The sequence below is a fragment of the Chrysemys picta genome, chromosome 7 (assembly GCF_011386835.1).
Source record: "Chrysemys picta bellii isolate R12L10 chromosome 7, ASM1138683v2, whole genome shotgun sequence".
Classification (NCBI taxonomy): domain Eukaryota; kingdom Metazoa; phylum Chordata; order Testudines; family Emydidae; genus Chrysemys; species Chrysemys picta.
This window is the reverse complement of record NC_088797.1, coordinates 115,920,331-115,944,990: the sequence shown is the minus strand read 5'-3', so window position 1 is coordinate 115,944,990 and position 24,660 is coordinate 115,920,331. Positions and strand designations below refer to the sequence as shown.

The following is a 24,660-nucleotide window of genomic DNA, read 5'->3' as shown; positions in this document are numbered from 1 at the left end:
GGAGGAAGCTGTATGATTTGAATGCAGAGTGGACAAAAGCCAGAGCCAGGGGAGGGAAAGGAGTAGATAGGGATAAGTAGTCTGGTGTGATGGGGACTGGACGTGAGGAGAGAAACTGTGACTGGGAGTTGGGGGAGTCTGCTACTGATTAAGCAAGGAGACTGGGACCATGAACTGGGGACAGAGAGGAGGTGGAAACTGGATAGTCAAAGACACCGGGATGGGAGTTGGGGAGGGAAAAGGGAGGAGAAACCTGAGAATCAGTTGGCTAGCAATGAGAGCAGATGATGATGTGTGGGAAGGATGCAGACTGTCTGGACAAGGAGACTGGGACTAAGAACTAGCGTGAGGGGGAATGGAGTTGGAGGGAATGGGAAACATCTGACTGGGATGTTGGGAAATACCTGGGATTAGCTCGGCAGAGACTGCACCAAGAAACCAAATAGGAGGAGACTGGGATAAGGAGCTGGGGAGAGAGTGGAGGGAGAGAGACTGGGTGAGTAGCTGTGGGACTAGAAGTATCAGGGCAAGGAGACTGGGACTGGATGTGGACAGGCAGAGTGACAGAGTTGGAGGGAGGTGGGTACTGGGACTCTGAAGGGGAGACTAGGATTGGGGAGCAGAGAGAGATTGGAACTAGGAAGAGAAGCTTGAGTAACAGAGATCAGGACTGTGTGGACGAGGTGCCAGGGCTAAGAAAGAAACAGGACAGGGACAGGAGATGGTACAGAAAGGATTGAGCTTGGGGAAACAGGTAGAAGAATCTGTGCCCACTAGAGCACAGTTCCCTCCAGAGTCTGGAATGAAACTCATGATTCCTGAATCTCACCATTCCCCCTGCTCTCAGCAATTTACTGAAACCAACTGGCAAGCCGTGTCTCTCATCCCCTTCTAGAGCTAGTCCACATAGAGGATGACACCCTACTATTGCTATCAGTTACTATGTTATGTCTAGTGGCAGAGGTCTATGTAGCGGGTCTGATTAACCATCTGGGTGTCAGTGTGATGCCACACGAAGAAATTTTTTCAACAAATGAGGAAGAGGTTCTATAGACAACCGTCTCTTTCACTACACATCCCAAATTCATTGCCAGAGCAGGTCCAGCCTGGTCACTGATGGAATCTGGAAAATATAGTGGATCAGGCCTGCCGACAGCAATTCTGGGCCCCAGGGCAGAACAGTCAATGGGTCCCAGCTGGTGCCCAGCGAGCTGCCGGCACGGCCAGGGCTTCCACATACCCGCCCAGCTGCCTTTGCTGCCACCGGTACTGCCCCGTATGCGCCTAGGAGCAGAGGCGACAAATTCCAGATTTCCCAGGGCGTGCTCAACCCCACCCATGCTCAGTCCTAGGCCCTTCCCCCAATGCCCCACCCCACCTCTTCCCACCCTGTTCTGCCCCCTTCCCTGAGGGTGCCCCATATACAACTGGGGCATGATCTAAAGGGCAGGTCATGTGTGTCCCCCCCTTGCCCAGCCCAGGGCCACTGTGCTCTCCCTGCCCCATGTTACCTGCTTTGTCCTCCTGCTGCACCTACCCCCGCCCCCAGCCAATTCTGCTGCTCTCCCTGGCGGGCAGGAGCCCAGGCAGGGAGCAGGAGGGAGCCGCTTTTAATGCCTTAGCAGTGGTTTCCCAGGAATTGAAATTAGGGGGGGCATTCGAATTTACGGGGGAGGGGGTGTCAGGGCCAATGAGAGAGATAAATAAAGTAAATGTTTTGTTAGGATAATGCAAATTTAACATAAGGCTAATGCAAGTTACACCAAAACACATAACAGGTCTAGATTTCTAAAAAAATATAATTAAAAAAAATGTATTTAATTTAAATTGACTTTTGAAAAGTAAGCCATCATGGGATAAGAGGGAAGTCCTCTCATGGATCAGTAACTGGTTAAATGATGGAAAACAAAGGGTAGGAATAAATTAACAGTTTTCAGAATGGAGAGAGATAAATAGTGGTATCCCTGAGGGGTCAGTACTGGGACTATTACTGTTCAACTTATTCATAAATGATCTGGAAAAATGGGTAAACAGTGAGGTGGCAAAATTTGCAGATGATACAAAACTATTAAGATAGTTAAGTCCCAGGCAGACTGCGAAGAGTTACAAAGGGATCTCACAAAACTGAGGGACTGGGCAACAAAATGGCAGATGAAATTCAATGTTGATAAATGCAAAGTAATGCACATTGGAAAACAATCTCAACTATACATACAAAATGATGGAGTCTGAAGTAGCTGTTAACACTCAAGAAGGAGATCTTGGAGTCATTGTGTATAGTTCTCTGAAAACATCCACTCAATGTGCAACGGCAGTCAAAAAAGCAAACAGAATCTTGGGAATCATTAAGAAAGGAATAGATAATAAGATAGAAAATATCATATTGCCTCTATATAAATCCATGGTACGTGCACACCTTGAATACTGTGTGCAGATCTGGTCACCCCATCCCAAAAAAAGATATATTGGAATTGGAAAAGGTACAGAGATGGGCAACTAAAATGATTAGGGATATGAAACAAGAGGAGAAATTAAAATGACTGGGAATTTTCAGCTTAGAAAAGAAACGACTAAGGGTGGATATGATAGAGGTCTATAAAATCTTGACTAGTGTGAAGAAAGTGAATAAGGAAATGTTATTTAATCCTTCACATAGCACAAGAACTAGCAGTCACCCAATGAAATTAGTAGGCAGCAGGTTTTAAAAAAGCAAAAGGAAGTACTTCTTCACACAACATAAAGTCAACCAGTGGAACTCTTTGCCAGGGGATGCTGTGAAGACCAAAACTATAACAGGATTAAAAAAAGAAGTAGATAAATTCCTAGAGAATAGGTCCATCAGTGGCTATTAGCCAGGATGGAGAGGGATGCAACACCATGCTCTGAGTGTCCCTAGCCTGTTTGCCAGAAGCTGGGACTGGGCAACAGGGATGGATCACTTGATGATTACCTGTTCTGTTCATTCCCTCTGATGCACCTGGCCTTGACTACTGTCAGAAGACAAGATACTGGGCTATATGGACCATTGGTCTGACCCTGTATGACCATTCTTATGTAAAAATTAATTATAATAATAAAAATGTTTAGTACAGAAACTCCCCAACATAATGACCTCTGAAGACAGCAACGATGTGAGATGACAACCTTGGCAAATAATGCTTTTTAAAAATCTTGGCCTACTAGGAAAAATATTTATATAAGTTTCCATTCCCAGTCACAAATCTAGCATTCTGCAGCAAAGTCACTAAAACAGAATCCAACAAACAAATGTTTGTTTAATGTGCCCCTCACTTTTCCCTCCACCGCACCCCACTCACCGGTGTTGTCCTTGGTCAGTGGAGACTCAGAGTTCAGAGGTGCTTTCACGTGAGTACACCTCCCTGGTGGGGGGCAAGAAGTCACCTTGCTTGTTCCTCCATCTGCTCCCTTTTTGTTTGTTGTGTCACCGTTCACTCCACCACTCTGTTGCCAATGACCCTGCGCAGTCACCTTCTGCTGCCACCTGCCACTGTGACCACTGAGTTGGTCTCTTGAGGTTTCACCCAGCTCTCAGTGATTTCAGCTGAGCTCTCAGTGGGGGAACCTCACTGCTAGTGCAGTCTGGGCCGTCTCTTCCACAGAAACACTGTCCCCACAGCAGGACTAAGCACTTAGACCTGATTATCAGTGATTTCAGCTGCAGTGGTCACTTAACAGAACAAAAGACTATCTATGGATCCTAATCAGCTCTGTCTTTAAACAGTGGAGAGGGACAGGTCCCCACCCTCTCTCTTGATGCCCTAAGTCAGCACAGGCTAAGTACAATTCTACTGCCCTTTACTCATACAATAAGAATAACAACATTTCGCCCCCTTCCCCCGCATTCAAGTGATTTGTAATCCAACCCCAGCCAAAATCTATCACTTGGGCAACACAGCTCTGTTTGCTGGATATGTAGGAAATTAAATACAATCTGGTCCCGAAGCCTTTCCCCCCCCAGTCCCCAGCTCATCACTAGCTGCCAGGGAGAGCTCATTTAGACTTTGCTTACAAATCATCGTTTGAAATTATTAGGTTGGCCACCATTACCGAAATGAATGCACTGACATGGTCATAAAAAACAACAGCTGTATAAGGAAGCTGGTCTATCTTCATACTTTTCAAATCTATTATACTTTTTCAGATACACGTGTTTTATCATACACTGTATATGCTTTTAAAGTGTGTATTAATGTTTCAATTTCAATTCAAATTTCCAAACAGTCACTAAATTGGCATGTAACTAGTTCACAAAACTGGGGGGGGGGGGGTTGGGGAAATTCAGGGGAGATGTAGGGAAATCACTGTGCCTGAGAGAGCCTGGCTGGGGAGGAGGCAGCTTCCACTCCCCGCCCAGCTTGGCTGTCGGAGACCATGGCACCCGAGCCTGGCCAGGGAGCGGAAACCACCACCCCAGCCAGGTTCTCTCTTGCGTCCTGGCCTTTGAGCCATGTGGCCCCCAGGCCCGCCCCACCTCTTCCCACCCTCTGTTCCTCCCCCTTCCCCCCAGCGCCTCCAGCATGCCGCCAAACAGTTGACAGCGGCGGGTGGGAGGCACTGGCAGGGACAGAAACAAGCTGATCAGTGGTGCTGGGGGCGGAGGGGTCCTGGGCCATTGCCTCTTTTGCCCCCCTGTCGGCGGGCATGTATCTGATTGTGCAATCAAATCATAATGACTTCACAAGGGGGCTGAATCAAGGTTGTACAATCAACCTTAATTCTGGCATTTCCTAACTTCTCAGTGCTTGACTTTGCGACATGAATAATGTTTTAACATTTGTTTTGTGTGTAATACAATATATATGCACTTAATAAGTGCTGAGGTTACTGAGTAGATGAACAAAAAATAACAACTTTGGAATGCTGTGTCTAGCATAATACTTTTACTGGAGTGCTAATTTTAGGAAGTTTTTAGCTATATAGAATAAGACATTTGCCATTAAACTGTAATTTGCAACAGTTCTTTCAGGGTAATGGGTGCTATTCTCTTCTCCCTTTGTACATGAAGCTGGTTGGAAAGTATAAATGACAAACAAACAAAACTCTGAAAAGCTGCGTTAATTCCATGGGAGAATCAAGTTATGTTGCAAATGCCATTGATGCTTATTTTCTTCTATGATGTTGTAACAAAGACTCAGTGGTATTTTTCCCCATTTTTGAATAAAATGAGCATAATAACAACCAAATATTACATTGGAGAACTATTAAGGAGATCAACAGCAAAACAGACTTGAGAAAATTAAAACTTAAATTGTTTTTCTCATAGGAGTTAAGCTGTTATAATTAGAGTATACTCCAGATTCAACAAATTGCTAGATATGACATCCAAGTTAAGCAGTTTTTCAATATTGCTCATAAATAAAATAAATCTAATGCAACATTCTGTTGCAACCAAGTTTCTTGAAGAGCACAAAACAATGAAAAACAAAAAGTGACAATAACTGAGTGATCCAGACCTTCCCATAGGGAAAAAGTTCTTTAGAAATTACTAGATAATGATAACCTTTCTCCTGGTTTTCTGAACCATCCTATAAAATGTAATAGAAAATTATAACTCTGCTATAGAATTCTGTGGAATGGTTCATAAAATCAAGAGAAAGGTTATAATTTTCTATTAAATTATGTAGGTTTTTAGAGTAATTTCTTATCTTATTCATTTCATCACTATGAAATTCTGTAGGATATTTCAGAAGAGTTATAAAGCTGAAGAGAACAACTTATTTTATAAATAGGACAGGGATATTTTTCAACTTCTGGCATTGATATGCCTTGTCACCTACACAATAGCTACTGCCCCATCTTATTTAGCAATGGAAGTAACTATCTCAAGAAATTAATCATTGAAAGGCTAATTGCAACATGAGGATCTGTTTAGAGATATCTAGGGAATCCTAGGTTTTATTTCATGTTTTTACTCATTTCATTATTGTTATTGTTATAAATTATAATTAATAATTATGATTTTCTCAGTGCTCCAAAAATGAGTTTGGCACCTAACACAAACAAAAATATAGTTCCTGCCCCTCACAATTGAACTGCAACATAAGTGAAAGTGATAAACAGAGAAAAGAGGAAGAGTGACAGTAATACGAGGTCATGGTTATGTAGTAAGGCAAGAACACATCTGGACAGCTCCATTTTTTATTCCCCTACTGCTCACAGGCAAGATGGCAGAAGTGATTTTCAAGGAGGAATTTGAATGAGATGAGGAAGATGACTTGCAGGACAGGTTTGGGGAGGGCATTCCATGTATAATGGGGTCATGTGAGAGGAAACAAAAGAGACATTGAGACTTCTGGAGCAGTGGTAGTAGGAGCACTGTTTATTTTCAGCTGCTTAATGGCTAGACTGGGCATGGATGGAACAGTCACGCAGCAGAACAGGGAGTTGAAATGGAGCTTTTCACGGTTGGGTTGGGGCTCTTGGGTTTTGGTTCCTGGTGCTCAGTCTAGTGCAGGGGCTCCCCCACAGATGTTACCCTCAGGGAGCAAGTGGGCAGGAAATGGATGGTTAGAGGCAGGGAGCAGGTAAAACCATGGCTTCTTCCTTTGTGTAGCTCTCTCTGCTGGTTAGCAGAGCTAGCTGGACACATGGGGGAGTATGCTGCACCCCATAAAGGGGTGTTGAAAATTACTCTTACCCCTTCAGCATAACAGGAGCTTGGGCAGAATGGTGCAGCTAAAGGGTGTCCAGTGCTTCCTCTGGGCTGTAACCTAAAGCCATAGTGTAGTCCTTTGGGTTCTGTATTTTTCTAGAAAAGTCTGTTTCTCAAGATGTATTTGGATCGTGACTGCATACCTCTGAGTAGATGTTGGTTATACATTAGCAGTGGAATAAACATAAAAGTTATGACAAAGAATATTCATAAACTGTTTTTGAACAATCTCATTTATTATTTGTATCCTACATCCCTACAGTGTGTGTAACCCCACCAAAAATGGCCACTCCTCCCCCCCATTGCTGCCATGCTAAGAAGTGTGTTATGGAGGACATGAAGAGGAAATGATGATAGCTGTCATTTAGAGAAGAGATAGCAGATATGAATTTTGAAAGGCACCATAGCATTTTCTTTATTTTGCCTCTGCCAGTGTTGTTTTAAAACTGATTAAAAAACAAAAACAATAAACCAATTTTTAAATAAACTATTTGGTTGAAACTATGCATGTTAACAAAGAATAACTGTATAGTATATTACTGCTGTAGAACATGTTTTCTAAGGAAATACACAAAACAAAATGAACGGTGTAACAATTTTGAAGATTTTGAACTCTCATCTTAACTTCTCAAGATATGCATTCCAGATCTCAAATTACTTGTGAATTTAATACATAGCTAAAGACAGTGCTGTTGCATTTGTTTGGATCTATCTTATATCAAATGTCTTAAACATTTACTTATCCCCACCTCTAATAAGTTAAAACTGTCCCCTTATATTTGGAAACAAATGTTCACTCTAATGTTGTATTAAAAATTATAAAATGTGTTTAATAGTAATTCAGTTCATTTTTATTTCTGCAGCTGTGACTCTGAAAACAGGTACCTCGGAAATCCACTCAGGGGAACGTGTTACTGTGAGTACTTAAATGCTTCATTATCTCTAATCTCACAAATTAATCACTGTATACACATAATATCGTGGGTTTATTTCCACTGTAAAACGAATTAGACAGAATGCTTGGTAGATATTTATTTGTTGATGTATAAAGAAAATGCCCATTCAGGCCTCTCTCTAGGTAGTTGTGAATTTATTTAAAACACCAAAAACTAGGCAAGTCCCCTCAAAATTGCATCTGAAACTGAACACATTGAAACCTGCTCCCTTAGGCAAAGGCCTGAATGAACAGCTAAACTCTTGTATCATACACTCTAGATCAACATTCAAGAGCTCAGTCAGCCCAGAGAGGGAATATGGCTCTACTGTGGCTTTTAAACCACAACTCATGGTAGGGACATGGAGACGGATAGTACTATAGCAAGACCCCCTGCGGGCAATACATAAAACCAAAAGAATGGCTGTACTGGGTCAGACCAATGGTCCATCTAGCCCAAGAGCCTGTCTTCTGACAGTGCCAGTGCAAGGTATTTCAAAGGGCATGAACAGAACAGGGCAAATATCAAGTGATCCGTCCACTCAGAGGTTTAGGGACACCCAGAGCTTGGGTTTGCATCCCTGACCATCCTGGCTAATAGCTATTAATGGACCTATCCTCCATGAACTTATCTAATTCTTTTTTGAACCCAGTTATACTCTTGACCTTCACAACATCCCCTGGTAATGAGTTCCACAGGTGGACTGTGCATTATGAGTAGAAGTATATCCTTGTGTTTGTTTTAAACCTGCTGCCTATTAATTTCATAGTGTCCTCTGGTTCTTGTGTTATGTTAAGGGGTAAATAACACTGCCTATTCACTTTCTCCACACCTTTCTTGATTTTATAGACCTCTATCATCTCGGTCATCTCTTTTCCAAGCTAAAGAGCCCCAGTCTTTTTAATCTCTCATTTTATATAAGCTCTTTCATACCCTGAATAATTTTTGTTGCCCTTCTCTCTGTACCTTTTCCAATTTTAATATATCATTTTTGAGATGAGACAACCAGAACTGCATGCAGTACTCCAGGTTTGGGCATACGATGTATTTATATAGTGACATTATTGTATTTTCTCTAATTATTGATCCCTTTCCTCCTGATTCCTAACATTCACTTAGCTTTTTTGACTGCCGTTGCACATTGAGCAGATGTTTTTAGAGAACTGTCCACAAGGATTCCAAGATCTTTCTTGAGTGGTAACAGCTAATTTAAACCCTGTCATTTTATATGTATAGTTAGAATTGTTTCCAATGTGCATTACTTTGCGTTGTCTGAATTCATCTGCCAGTTTATTGCCTGGTCACCCAGTTTTGTGAGATCCCTTTGTAACTCTTCACATTCAGCTTCAGACTTCCTTGAATTTTTGCTACCTCACTGTTCACCTCCTTTTCCAGATCATTTATGAATATGTTTAGCAGCACAGGTCCCAGTACAGATCCTTGGGGGACTCTGCTACTTATCACTTTCCATTGTGAAAACTGACCATTTATTCCTACCCTGCTTACTTTGTTGAAGAGCCTTTGGTGGGGGACCTTGTCAAAAGCTTTTTGATAGTCCAAGTACACTCTAACTGGATCACCCTTGTCCACATGCTTGTTGACACCCTCAAAATATTTGAATAGATTGGTGAGACATGATTTCTTTTTTTGCAAAAGTCATGTTGACTCTTCCCCAGCATAATGTGCTCATCTGTGTGTCTGATAATTCTATTCTTTACTATAATTTCAACCAATTTGCCTGGTACTGAAGTTAGGGTTACTGGCCTATAATTGCCAGAATTGCCTCTACGGCCTTTTAAAAACATTGGTCTTACATTAGCTATCTTCCAATCATCTGGTTTAGAGGATGGTGTAAGCGATAGTTTACATATCAAAGTTAGTATTTCCAAGATTAAAAATGACTCAGGTGTGGGAATATTCCTCACATCCTCTGCAGTGAAAACTGTTGCAAAGAATTCATTTAGCTTCTCCACAATGGTCTTGTTTTCCTTGAATGCTCCTATAGCACCTTGATTGTCCAGTGGCCCCACTGATTGTTTGGAAGATTTTTTGCTTCTGATATATTTTTAAAAATTGTTGGGTTTTGTTCTTCAAATTAATTTTGACCTTCCTAATTATACTTTCATAGTTGACTTACCAGGGTTTATGCTTCTGTCTATCTTCCTGACTAGGATTTGACTTCCAGTTTTGAAGGAATGCCTTTTTGCCTCAAACTGCCTCTTTTACCCTGTGTGGGAATGTCCTGGTTGAGGCTTCTAGGTGCTATCACGGTATCAATATTAAATTATAAGAAAGGGATGCAAATGTGGGAAGATGGCATGCTTCTTCTCTCAAGACTTCTGCATATACCTGCATAACATCAGACAGAATCTGGCCCCAAGTTTTTATTATATGCCCCGCCCACACACAGAACTTAGACCTGCATCTGAGACTATGATGCTAAGAGAAGTGGCTGTATTTCTAAGGTTTCTTTTAATTTTAGGCCATATTTTGTATTTTAGAAATTGGAGGCTGTACATGAAACTTTTACTGCAGAACTTTTTAGTCATAGGCCACCTTATAAATAAATGTTGTTTGTTTATTTAATACTTTCATGTTGTGATTTAACTGGCCTGCACCTGGTATGGTATTTTTTACAAAATAAAATAACAAGACATACTATAATATAGACATAGTATTGGAATGTATTGGGGACCATTTTTAATTTCAGAAGGAGGAGAAAGCTACTATAAAGCACGTAAGCACTGGGAGAAGCTGTTCTAGATTTGATTTAGACAAATAGGTAGGAACTGGTTAAGAATTTGAAAGTGTAAGGGCAGCTTAGGTGAAAATGATCATGAAATAGTACAGTTCATTTTTCTAAGGACTGGGAAGAGGGAAAACAGCACAATAAAGGTAATGAATTTCAAGAAGGCAGACTTTAGCAAACGCAGGGAGCTGGTAGGTAAGATCCCATCGGAAGCAAGTCTAAGGGGGAAAACTGTTCAAGACAGTTGGCGGTTTTTCAAAGAGACATTATTAAGGGCGCAAGAGGAAACTCCCACTGCATAGGAAAGATAGGAAGTATGGCAAGAGACCACGCTGGATTAACAAGGAGATCTTCCATTATCTGAAACTCAAAAAAGAGTCCTACAAAAAGTGGAAACTAGATCAAGTTACAAAGAATGAATATAAACAAATAACACAAGTGTGTAGGGACAAAATTAGAAAGGCCAGGGCACAAAACAAAACTAAATTAGCTAGAGACATAAAGGGTAACAAGAAAACATTCTACAAATACATTAGAAGCAAGAAGAAAATCAAGGACAGGGTAGGCCCATTGCTTAATGGTGGGAGGGAACAATAACATATGTGGAAACAGCGGAAGTGCTAAATGAATTTTTTGTTTGTTTTCACCACAAAGGTTAGTAGCGATTGAAGGTATAACATAGTGAATGCCAGTGAAATAAGGTAGGATTAGAGGCTATGATAGGGAAATAATAAGTTGATAGTAACTTAGATGTCTTCAAGTAACCAGGACCTGATGAAATACATCCTAGAATACTCACAGAGCTTGCTGAGGAGATATCTGAGACATTACCAATTATCTTTGAAAAGTCGTGGAAGATGGGAGAGATTCCAGAGGACCAGAAAGGGCAAATGTATTTCCAATCTATAAAAAGGGAATTACAGACCAGTCAGCTTAACTTTAGTACCTGGAAAGATAATGGAGCAAACAATTAAGCAATCAGGAAGGAATAATCAGTTACATGCATACAAAATTGAAAATGACTGCCTGGGATGGAATACCACAGAAAGGGATCTGGGGGTCATAATGGATCACAAGCTAAATGTGAGTGAACAGTGTATCACTATTGCAAAAGCAAACATCATTCTGGGATGTACTAGCAGGAGTTTTGTAAGCAAGACACAAGAAGTAATTCTTCTGCTCTACTCCATGCTGATTAGGCCTCAACTGGAGCATTGTGTCCAGTTCTGGGTGCCACATTTCAGGAAAGATGTAGACAAATTGGAGAAAGTCCAGAGAAGAGCAACAAAAATAATTAAAGGTCTAGAAAACAGGACCTTTGTGGGAAGATTGAAAAAATTGGGTTTGTTTAGTTTAGAGAAGAGAAGACTGAGTGGGGACATAACAGTTTTCAAGTACATAAAAAGGTTGTTACAAGGAGGAGGGAGAAAAAATGTTCTGTTAACCTCTGGACAAGGATAGGACAAGAAGCAATGGGCTTAAACTGCTGCAAGGGCAGTTTAGGTTGGACATTAGGAAAAACTTCCTAACTGTCAAGGTGGTTAAGCACTGGAACAAATTGCCTACCAAGATTGTGGAATCTCCATCATTGGAGATTTTTAAGAGCAGGTAAAACAAACCCGTCAGGAATGGTCTAGATAATACTTACTCCTGCCATGAGTGCAGGGGACTGGACAAGTTGACCTCTTGAGGTTCCTTCCAATCCTATGATCCTGTGATTCACAGCAGCTGAACACACGTCTGACTATACTGTCTTTTGGGCAGATCATTAGGTCTGGAAACTGTTTACTTCAGTTACCAGTTTTAAAGAAAGTTATATTTCTCATAGAAAAGCTGAAGTTCAAGTGTAAGATCTCTCAGTCAAGGTTAATTCTCAAATACCTGGTTTCCGAGGAACTGTTAGTAGAGATTGCAGTTTTCAAGTAATAGACCTAATTGAAAATGCAAAGTATAACTGTGTCCTATGGTGTTCTTGATCAAACAAAAGCAACTGCAAAAATTCAATATTTACACAGCAAAAATTGTTCTTATTTAACAAATAGAAATTCCAATTTTTGAAGGGTTAAATTTTTGTATCCATTAATTTTATTAACTATCTAAAGGCAAAGCTAGATAAAGAGCACTGGAGAGATTTGTACGGTTAAAAAAGCACTATACAGAGAGAGTTTTTTCTTTATGCATACATTTTGGGTAGGCACACACAAAATTATTTTGTTCTTTAAAAATAAATGCAGTTAAATTTAAGAGATGGAAAATAAATGACAGTAATAAGATTTGTATACCCCAGACACCTCCAAGAAAGACCTTATTCCTTACTATCCTATAGCAGCTTGGGTCTATAAATCTTCTTGATCGTCTGAGAGAAATTGTGCTATATCCAAGATAGCCTTTCACCTTTAACTCACTAGAGCTATTTGTCTTCTGTCAAATTTTAAAATATTTAAAGATCTTGTGGTTTTGGATTGATAAGTCTTTTAACAATTTTAATAATTTAAAATCTATTAGTTGTAAACACTTTCAACATTATCTAATCTGGTGATAATAAGGAATGTGCAAGGACTTAAATGAAATAGATGCTTTGTCTCTTACAGTTAATGGGTAATACATTATAGTTGAAAAACTAAATATGTTCCTATTAATTTGTGAATAATTTACCTAAGATTTCCATAACAATTTGTAGTTAATAGTAGATAATCAGCTGAGTCATCCATTTAAAACATTATATATACACACACACACACACAGAGATTGTCTAAGTAAATTAGATAAATATTTTAAAATATCACTTTACCAGAATGGCATTTTGGAATAAAAGATCACTTTATTTTTAAGAAGACACGTATGTTCTATTTGCTACTCTCTAAGATTTGTGTGTCTGTATAATAGCTTTTTCCTTCAAAATATATCTTCTCCTTTTGCTTGTTCCTGCTGTGATGAGGTATTATTCCTGTTTGTTAAAGCAAAAGAATGATTATTGTACAAAGATGAAGTAAATATTGAGGGGGAAAACACTAAACAGAAATCCAAGAGCAATAAGTAGCTTGGTCTTAAGGAATAAACCTTCCATGCGAACTTGATTGCTTTATTGATAGTGTTTCAAAGTTAATGGATGGAAGTGAAAAACACTAGTAGTATAATAGGACCTCGATTCAGTAAATCACTTAAACATATACTTACATTCATCCCTCTTCAGAACCGCACCTATGTACAGTAACTCCCCACTTAACATCCTCTCGCTTAACGTTGTTTTGATCTTACGTCCCTGCTCAATTACAGAACATGCTCCATTTAAAGTTGTGCAATGCTTCGCTATAACATCGTTTGGCTGCCTGCTTTGTCTACAGCTGGCAGCCCTCCATCAGCTCCCCTACACCTCTCCCCCACCGCGCCTCCTGCCTGCCAGCAGACCTCGTGGATAAGCGCCTTCCCCCTCCTCCCCCCGCCTCCTGCCCGCAGCAATCAGCTGGTTTGCGGCGTTCAGGAGGGAGGGGGGAGGAGCGAGGACTCGGCGTGCAGGCTTCCCCTCCCTCCCCTGCCTCCCAAACGCCGCAAACCAGCTGATTGCCATGGGCAGGGGAGGGGGGGAGGAGTGAGGATGCTGCATGCAGAGTAAAGGGGGGGGAAGAAGAAGCGGGTTAAGGGTGGGGGCTTGGGGGAAGAGGTGGCGTGGGCAGGCCAAGGGTTGAGCCCACCACCCCGGTGCTTGCAGAGTAGGGGAAGCTGCTGCTGCGCAATGTGCTTCTCCTAGCCTACAGCACCTTCAGCCTCCTTGCCTGCCTCATTGTCTCCAGTGCCAGCGGGCTGTGCCTGTGTGGATGGAGTAAGGCAGGGGCACCTCCCACCTCCCTGGAACCGAACCCCCCCCCTTTACATTCATTCTTATGGGGAAATTGGATTCGCTTAACATCATTTCACTTAAAGTCGCATTTTTCAGGAACATAACTACAACGTTAAGTGAGGAGTTACTGTATGTGCTTAACTTTATCTTTAAGCATGTGTGTAACTGCTATCCCAAATAGGGGTACTTTCCTGAACTGAGGCCTCATGCCTTGATCCTGTATGATGCTGAGCACTCCTATAAAGTATTTAGTGACCCTCAATTTTCTTTAAAAGTAATGGAAATTGAGTACACTCGGAACCTCACCGGGGTTCTCAGCACTTTGCGGGATTGAGCCCTTAATATAATGTCTTGTCCAAAGGGGCTGATCCTGTAAACATTAGTGGCACATAGTTTATTTTACCAGGCATTGTCACTGTTTTCAGTATTTATACAACAGTATTGCCTAGAGGCCTTCCTCAGGATTGGAGTCCTGTTGCTCTAGGTGCATTACAAACTCTATTAAAACATGCTCTCTGCTCCCAAAAGCCTACAGTTTAAGGCTCAGATCTGCAGCATCCTCACTGATGCCCACTGAAGTCCTTGGAATGCTACACTGGCACAGCATGTTGCAGGATCGAGACCTAAGAAGATAAGCAACATACACAGGCTGAAAGCATATGGATATAATCAAATATGCAGGGCTGCCAAGTATCACGCGTCCTGCATCCCTGTCATGCTTTGTCATGACTCAACTGGCATCTCACAATCCAACTGAGGGCAGGAAAGCAGCAGGCATTTGCTGCAATTGTGTCTTTTGTCTGTCAGAGGCCACTGTGGTACTTGCTGAACAGGGAGCCAGATTCTGCTTCTCCCTGCTCTCCATGATAGATTAGGGCAAAAAATGAGCAGCCTGTAGATAGCCTTAGCGACTGGAAGATAATGCAGTTGTAGCAGTGCAAGATGAGGGGTCCCATCATGGCCTCAGGCTCCCTTCCTCTTCCCCCTGTGGTCAGCCACATCTGGCTCCCACCAGTGCAGCCACCCCAGCAATCCAACCCCAGCTGCTTGAACAGCCCCCATCAGTCAGCAGCCTCAGCATGTTTAGCACCTTTTAGCCCTCCCACCCCCAGGGGGCTCTAGCCTCCTATGAGTCCTTGTCTCCTAGGAGTTCCAGCTCCCACTGCCCCCTTGTAACCCTCTAACCCCAAGGAACCCCAGATCTTTCCAACAGTCCCAGCACCCTCTATTCCCTATGAGCCACCTAAACTCTAAGAGCCCCCCCACTTCCTACCCAGCCATATCAAGAGCCCCAGGGGGCACTTACCCAGGTACCACTCCAGATACCCTCAGACATCCAGCTGGAGCTGCCAAGTTTTGTACAACTCCCTGACCTGTGTCTGCCACTGCTCAGGGCATAGTGTGTTAACCATAACTTTAAGTTAATGGTTATATGGAAATTACATCATTCGTTTGCATAAAAGTCACATCAAGCAAAACAAAACTTCCCAACTATGGTTAGTTTTATATACATATATAATTTGCTTTTAAAAATATATAAATGGGTAAAATGTCAACTGTCTCCATCTGTCCCTCAATCTAGCCATCAGGAATTGGTTAGTTTGGTGCAGGATATTGGATGCCTTTCTTGGCATGTGAAACAGCATCATGAACAACTGTTGTCACACCTGACCAAAATAGTCATAATTTCATTCAGAGAAGGAGTCTTGTATTCCTTCTTCAAACATGCAATAATCTGACCAACAATGAAGAAACGCAGCTTGGACATATCAGTTCTAGCCATTTACCACCCAGTGTCAAAGCTCAATTTACAGTTATTTGAAGGGTATTATATTAAGGAATAATAATAATTATTCAACATGGTATAAGTAAACTGGAAGTAATGAGATGAAATTTTAAAATTTAAAATTTAGGTTAAAGAGCAGAAAAAGTAACTCTGGCAATATAATCTACTGTACTAGGTTGTAGAACAGTCTCCCAAGAGAAGTGGTGGCAGCCTCATCACTTGTGATATTTAAAATTAATTGAACAGTACACTGATAAATGTAGAAATGGGGAACGATCCAATCCTGCATAGGCAGGGAGCTACACTAGGCGATGCATTCGGTCTTTTCAGTATCTAGATTTTATGAGGAGCACAGGCTGTTGCTGCTACGGAAATTATTGTGATTTCATAATTGCTTCGTTATGACTTCACTGCGTGATTGAAAAAGGAGAAATGGCAAGCTGTGAAGGAAAAAAACGTTGTTTAAACATACAAGAGATTTGATAATTAAGAAAATGCTCAAAATGTTTGAAGAGATGTAAGTTTCATCACGTGTTTTTTAAGTATATGAGATGTTTCCAAGAACATCACAAATACTGGCATCTCTCATTACCAAATTAGGTATTTGATATATCATAAGAAAGACTAGCTCTATACAAAAGAGCAAGCTCTGTAAATTTAAAATGTGCTATTTTATTTAGGCTTCAATTCGACACAATGTAAATACTCTGGTATATGTATTATAAATTCAGTTCAGGACTGTGGCTTTGTACTTCTGGTAGGAAGTCTAAATATTCCTAAACCGTTGTGTTATAAGCCAACATTTTAGTGAATAACTGCAGGCTGATTTGGTGCACATAAATGAATTCAGAGTGTAGGCAAGAGATGGTTGTGCAGCTGAGCTATGCATGTACACAGGCTGTAAATACAACATTTTGTCATGATGCATTTATTGTTCTTTTGTCCCTTTGGTAACTCAGCCAATGTGACGTATATCAGTAAAGAAAGCACCCAAATGGCTGGATTAGTTCTTCATACATAAGCAACTGAAATACTGCTTTCAGAATCAGTGCTCCTGGGTACAAATGAACCAGTAGCAGAAAGAGACCTTAGACTAAGGTTTTAGACAGATTGGTAGAAATCGGTGGGATAGGTGCTATTTTTATGGTTCTAACATGGATTGCATTCAGATTGAATGCTCTAAAATGAGCTTTTCATTGATGGCTAAACCAAATTTTTAACAAAACTAAGATTTTAAATTTACAACAATTGGTAAACAGAGTTTGTTGTGTAGTGTGTAGAATGTTAGCTCTTCGATGCTTTGAAAGGAGACTATACCCTCCTACATGAACTTCTTGATATTTCTTACTTCTAGCCTAAATTTTAAGGGCACAGTTTTGCAAAATATGGTCTGTACAAGTGTAACATCTGCGGTACTACATTTGGAACACTAACACTTGTGTGGGCAGTTGATCAGTTCTGACACCTGTGTGTGCATGACTTTACATGTACAAAAGAAATGGTTTTAATGGATGTAAATGGTATTGCCTACCTACATAGAGGTTAGAATCTATTGGTGGTATATTGTTGCTAAAAAAATGTGTGTGCTCAAGCAGTGACCAGTTTAAGGCTCCTCTGAAAGTGTATCCCAATTGTGTTATATTTTGAAAATCAATCTTTATAAAAGAAAACCAATTATATCACAGGTTTCTATTTTATTCTCTCTGTGGTTCACAGATCAATTTTTTTTTCATTTTTATCCAAAATAATATCTCATCCATCCAGTCACTCCACTCACCCAGTCATACTGTCTCTCCCTTTATCTCTCTATACAGATTTTTTTCCTAGGGCCTAATGGTTATTCTCTTCCTCTCCAGAGAAACATCATGTCTTCCTCTCGTCCACTCTAGGGGTACATCTACACTGGAATAAAAGACTAGCAGCATGGCTATGGCTGGCTTGGGTTAGCTGACTGAGGCTCGTGGGGCTCAGGCTGTGGGGCTAAAAATTGCTGTGTAGATGTTTGGGCTCACCTGGAGCCCGAGCTCTGGGACCCTTCCACTTTGCGGGGTCCTAGAGCTTGGGCTCTAGCCCAAGCCTGAATGTCTACACAGCAGTTTTACAGCCCCACAGCCCAAGCCCTGCGAACTCTAGTCAGCTGATCTGGGCCAGCTGCTGGTGTTTAATTTCGGTGTAGACATACCCGAGGAGGTCATAGCTGATTGTCCTCTCTCTGGCTGAATTTGAAGAGCATTCTTTCTTTCCCATGGGGGCTTGGCCACAGTGGCATTTGTTACTGGGTTCAGAGCAGTCAGAAGTCGATTCTTCCTACCATTCTTTCTACATACACCCTCTCACCCCACCCCAGACGAAAGTCTTTCCTGTACCAGCCACATAAGAACATATAGCAGTCTAAGGGCATGTTTCCCAGTGTGGGTAGAAAGAATTACACTAGCTCTGCCTAAGCTAGCATGCTAAAAAAGGCATGTCTATGGGGATAGCATGGGTGGCACATTGGGTAGCCATCTGAGTACAATCCCTCCTGGACCCCCTGGATACATACTCAGGCAGTTAGCCCGAGCATCTGCCCATGCCATCCCTGGCTACATTGTTATTTTTAGCACGCTAGCTTGAGCAGAATTAGGGTGTGTTTGTCTAACCATGCTGGGAAGCACTCTTCCAGTTGCAGTGTAGGCATATCCTAAAAGAGAAACATATATACCCAGTGCCTTTTATTTCTTAACTTCTTCTCTTCACTTTAATTGTTGTTATATGTATTGTTGTAGCCTCTGGGAACCCCATTCTTGGACCAGGACCCTATAGAATGTAGGCATTGTACAAACACGGAACAAAAATACAGCCCTTCCCCAAAGAATTTATAATTTAAGCATCAGATAACAGACTACAGATTGATGCAGACAGACCAATGGGAAAGTACAAGGAAACAATAAGACAATATTGATCAGGTAGTGATCTCACCACATCAGTAATATGACAGTTTTCAAGTTTTTGTAGGCGTCACAGCAATGGAGAGTTTTAAGGAGGGGTTTGAAGTAGAACAGTGAAATGGCTTTGCAGGTGTTTACAGGAAGTACCCCCCAAGCACGAGGGCCAGCGTGGGAGAAAGCACAAAGATGTTTGTAGGAAAATTTAACAAGTGGGTGATGCAGGCTGAGATTATGCGCTGACCAGAAGTGGGAGTCAATATCTCAATACTGAATGAAGACAAATAGGTTATGTTTTATACAGTAGAGAAGGGGGGGTTACAAAGAGAGGAGTGACATCAAAGCAGTGAGCTGGAAGACCATTTGCAGCAGCATTCTGAGTGGATATGAGCAGGATAAAATTGCATTTGCAGAGAAAAGGATGTTGGAGTAATCCAGATTTGAGACTATGAGAGCCTATGCATTTTGAATTGAATTTTAATTTTCATCCAAATAAAGCTTGAGAAATCACAAGTAAAACATCATCTAGTAAAATAATAAATGCTTCATTAACCATTTTATAGTAAAAATTAAGAATCTGAATAAATGTAAATTAAGCTATATAATTGCTTAAATAAATGAATAGATTTGGTGTATTCTCCTGGTTAGTAAAAAGAAGCACCAAATTTAGTGTAAAGGCTCTCTGTAGGTGCTAATCAACATGTTTTAATGGTTACCAATCTATGACAATCCATCTTTCTTTAGGAAAATAACTAGGAAGTACAAACATAAAACAAGATTAATATTGATGATTTAATTCAAGGTTTCCTGCTTGCTGATTTAAATCCTGATTAAAATCAGTGATTTAAATCGCTTTTATTAAAATCAGTCCACCCTGGATTTGTGCCAGAGACGCTCTGCAGCATGGGTGCAGGAGGAAGTGGATGTTGTGGTGAGCAAGGGCTGGGGGTTGGCAGAGAAAACCTTCCGATGTGATGTGAGAGAGGTGCAAAAGAACTAAGAGCAATGGAGGGAATCAGCAACCATATTGATGGAAAAAAGGGAAGAGAAGGCAGGCAAGGGAGGCCCGAGACCAGACTAGAAGTCATGCTACCTGTTAATAGTGGTCTGACAGACAACTCATGCCTCTGGTCTCTTGTCTTTTTTTCAAGCTTGTCAGGCACAGCACTGTGGTGTTTGGGCAGGGGAAGAGTCATGTAGTTTTCCACTGGGTCCTGGAGATCTCTTTGCTTTCAAATTTAGCAGCATTTTTGGTTTCTAGTGCAGCACATAGGACTGCATCACAGAATTATAAAATACTGGAATGAGCAAGATCTTCCTCCTCCCTATTCCAATAGGATATTCATGTTTTACAGCAATAGAGGCAAGAAGGGATAATGCATATGTAATCCAGTTTAATCCAATCTTGGTCATTGGACCACATAACAGGTTTTATGAATCCATTACTGCCTTCAGTGTATTAACCCAAATCCCTTTAGCAGTAAATGTTCATGCTTTTACATTCAGAGGTCAAGGTTCAATCCCCACAAACTACCCATCCTGAGACTTGGGGTTTTACAAACACCATGGAGCTCTCTGGTATAAACCAAAACGACCTTCAAATTTGATAGTCATGAGAGCAACAGGACCTGATGAAGAGTTCTGAATCAAACTGAAATGGAGCAGGAGAGAAGTGGCCACCCACCTGCTTGCCTTGAAGATGATTGAGATTCAAGGATGGATTGAGGTTGGGAAGAGCAGGTCACTTATGAAGAAGACATAACACTGGTAGTGGCTGAAGGCTTCTTGGCTTTCTGAAAAGAGAAGACTTATTGCTTGAGCACCTTTTCCCCTCTCTCCACAAGAAGCCCTGCCTCTGAATATATATGTAGGTATTGGGTTAATCACACATGTCCAACCCTTAAAAAAAAAAAAAAAAAAAAACAAGAAGAGCAGGGGATTGGACTAGATGACCTTCTGAGGTTTCTTCCAACCCTAATATTCTATGAGTCTATGATTCTGAGAACAAAAAGCTGAAGTTAAGAGGATGAGTGAATGTCCAGACCTTATTTTATCTCCATTCCCAAGGTCAATCAGTATCTCTCTCTCTCTACCTATCTAATCTGCCTATCCATCCAAAATCATTACATAAATTGTCATTTGTGAAAAGTTCCAAGTCCACCCATACCAGTGATAGCCTTGTTTCCATAGCAACTAATGCAGTTTAGGGGGGAAAATAGAGGGCGATTAAAAGGACTAAAAACATACAAAACAAGAGGCTTAATCTGGGAAGAGATGCCAAACCCATGGCTTTGCCAATCATTGGTAACGCAGTCAGCTCAGACTTGTGCTTGTAAAGTATGCAGCTAGTATGTGGGTATGCTATTCTTACTAGAATGCTGTATTACTCAAACAATGGTCCTTACTACAAACTAGCAAGCACATTGTATTGGTACTTTATTTTTGAACATTTTATACTCTTTGCATGAATTTGGGCAAAGGTTTTAAAACTGATCTTAACATTTGTTCACTGTGCTCTCAAAACTAGTGATAGTACATATTTACTACTACTCTGTCAACCAATAAGAGCACCAACTGAAATGTGAAATTTTCTTTACTGTATCTCCACAAACACTCCTGTAATTAGTCTGGAAACATGGGAATGGGGAATTACAGGTGGGCAGTCCTGGTGAAGCGTCATTCGCAACTTCAGAAGAGCTCCTGTAACTGTAGGTGCACAAAGAAAGAAAGGAAGGTAGATAGGTCTGGAGAAGCCTCAAGAGCCAGTGCAACCACAAAATACTTGCAGTGCTGGCTTGTTGCAACTCTTAACTGTTAATTCCAGTGAGACATATTAGACATGCAGAGAGAAAATAGGATGTCAGGAAAGCAGAGTTAGCGAGCCCCCAAAGACTCATAATTAAGGCAACCCAAATTTACAAGTGGTGGAAAACAAGAGTACAAATACATTTTTTAAAAATGTTATTAAATGTTTCCCTAATAGCTTTTTAAAAAAATGTGGCAGAAACAAAATATGTGATAATTAGGTGAGCTGTTAAAGATTTTATTGCCACTTTTAGGAGGTGGACTTGCATAATTAATTTATGGTTTTGACACCTGTGTGTAATGTCATTCCCAACTCTTGGCAATAAAACTTTATAGCTTACAAAATTATCACCTGTTTTCTTGGTATGCATACAGGAAGGATAGTAGCAAGCAATTCCCTTAGTATGTCAGCAATTTACAAAGAGGAAGGCTTTTTTCCCTTCTCTGTGGGTGGGGAAGGAGGCATGGAAAGTACATTCAGTAAAAAGACTTGATCAACTCTGGCGATCTTTGCAGGGGACAAGGGAAGAAGGGAAAAATCCTGCCTCTGACTGAGCAGCCTCCTGTGGCTTTTACTACAGTCTTGGAGTGCAGTAACCCTCAGGATCCCTACACCTTGCCCTGCAGGGGGGAAATGGCTAGCTGATCTACTGATGCTAATCAAATATTTTTATGTCAAGTGTTTAAACAACCAATAAGCAATTTATTTGCTATAAGGAAAAAAACCCCATATTCATTGTTCATACCTCATTTAATGAAAATTCAGCTTACTACTTATATAACTGGTAAGAGGAAATACGACTTTCTAATAAATGAAGTTTGATGTCTGGAACTCCAGAGTAAAAACTAAACAAAATGTCTTTGGGGGCACTTTAGAAATCTTGTATATAGAATTCTCGTTTTCTGGCTAGAATTAGTGTTAAGCTTACTATCCTTGTGAGATCATTACTGTTCCTAAGACTGAAGTCGTAGTATTTAGGATTAATGAAGGATGAGATTTCTGAAATAACTTGCATTTACATTGTCACAGCACCATTTGATCCTGAATGAATTCATAAGTTAGATGAATAAGAACGCCTGTGAAATGCAGCCATCTCTCAAGTGAAATGCAGATATTTAACAGTGCACGCCAACAGTGTATAATTGTGAAGGGATGTAGGCATTTCAGAGTATAGGGAGAATGTAATTACCTAAACTAGCATTTTTCCAAGACACCAGAAACTAGGCACATGTTTTTGAGAAAACAGTGAGAACTTTCATGACCAAAAGTGGTTGGAATCTGTTTTATGTGCCATTTAAAAGGTGTCACAACTGCATAGTATCCCTGTGTACCATGTTGAAACACTGGTTCCATACTGACTTGGTGGGAAGGGTTCCATTTATTAATTCACTAGTGCTACTTTCTTTAGCAATGAAAAACTATGATTCAAGTATTGACCACGCCTGACTTTGTATAGCCTATGTGATCTGATGGCAGCACAGCTCAAGGTGGTATTTCAGAATTCTTTAAAAAGTATCTCTCCTTTTAGATGAACGGTGCCCATATTTGTTCTTGTAGCTCCTCAAAAGAAAATTAAACCCATTGAAAGAACTCATTGTAGACAATCCCAGATTTTCTCCAATGATCGAGGCCCTTTGTCCTGCTCTAGCAGCTCATAAGAGCAGAGATTCTTCTAGCTGAAAATTCTTCAGGGAATCCTCAGCTGGCATAGCCAGCTCATGAAGAGAATGTGCCATAGGCAGATGGGAGATTTAGGTGAAAGGCTGCTGTACTCTAGCTATTCTCAGCTAGTTAATGGCACGCTGGGAGCTGTTACCAGTTGCTGGGGCTGCTCTAAACTATGTTGGAGCATAGACCTGACCTGAGAATTAGGGAGCTACAACCAGCTCCCTGCTGCCTATTGCTGCACCCAGAAAAGAATCCAGACCATTGTTTCTCCAGAAAATAGGATTTATCTTATTCAGTTCCTGTAATCAGATCAGTTGAGCACAGATGTACTTATTAGAAGGGTTGTAATGCTAGTAAAGAAATGTAAATATAGCCAATATCTGCTGAAAACAGTAATATCTACCAGTAAGAAGGTAAAACAAAGCTTTTAACCATCCTATGTGCATGTGTAAGTATACTACTATTTATTTATAGGTTGTGTGTGTGTGTGTGTGTGTGTGTGTGTGTGTGTGTGTGTGTGTGTGCGTACATACACACACACCTGGGAAATTTGTTGTTGTATATGATTACATATAATGTGATAAGAACTTTGTACAGGACCCACTTTTTTTGCAAAAAGAAATTACTAAAGAGAATGAAATGGAAATAACTGTAAAGCACTAGATGGCAGCCTTGGTATGCTTTAAAAGGGTTTAAAGCTCAAGAACATTTCAAGGAGAGTATTTTAGGTGATAAATACAAGTAGCACTTGTATTAATACTGTTAACGTAAATTTCCCAGGTATTTTAAGTTGAAGTTGAAACTTGAAATGAAACTGGAAACAATAAATTTTAGCATTTGGAAATTGTTTGTGTTAGCTGAATTGTAAGAAATGGCCCAGCAGTTAGATTCTCTGCTACTGATCTTTATATTGCTAGTTTTCTTTTGGGACATCATTAGTTTAAACTAAATACCTACTGTAATTGTAAAACTGTCATGCTTGACTTAGAATAATAAGTTCCAACAATTATATCCAACACTGATTGACTTTGATACGGATTGAGGCAATTTTTATTATTGTTAAATACAGTAACAATAATGACTACAAACTGTCATTGTCTTTTGAATATGTGGAATCGTGAATAAATGCTGTTCAAAAAGAAATCTCTTTGGTATTTAAAGAGGCTAGTGGAACAAATTGCAGTTTGAATCAGACAATCCCAGGATGCTTTGAGGAAAGATAGGTCTTAGCAGACTGACTACTCACAACATATAAAAGAACAAAAAGCACCAAACAAACAC

At 40.6% G+C, this 24,660-nt stretch overlaps 1 protein-coding gene across 3 annotated transcripts in view; it reads left to right on the top strand.

The window, feature by feature from the left end:
* Nucleotides 1-24,660, top strand: part of ATRNL1 (attractin like 1) — a 976,173-nt gene that overhangs the window by 439,607 nt on the left and 511,906 nt on the right. For all 3 annotated transcript variants that reach the window (XM_005293856.5, XM_065552410.1, XM_005293857.5), the window contains exon 21: nucleotides 7,537-7,589. In XM_005293856.5, coding sequence (XP_005293913.1) covers nucleotides 7,537-7,589 — 53 coding nt within the window. The remainder of the gene's footprint in view (nucleotides 1-7,536; nucleotides 7,590-24,660) is intronic.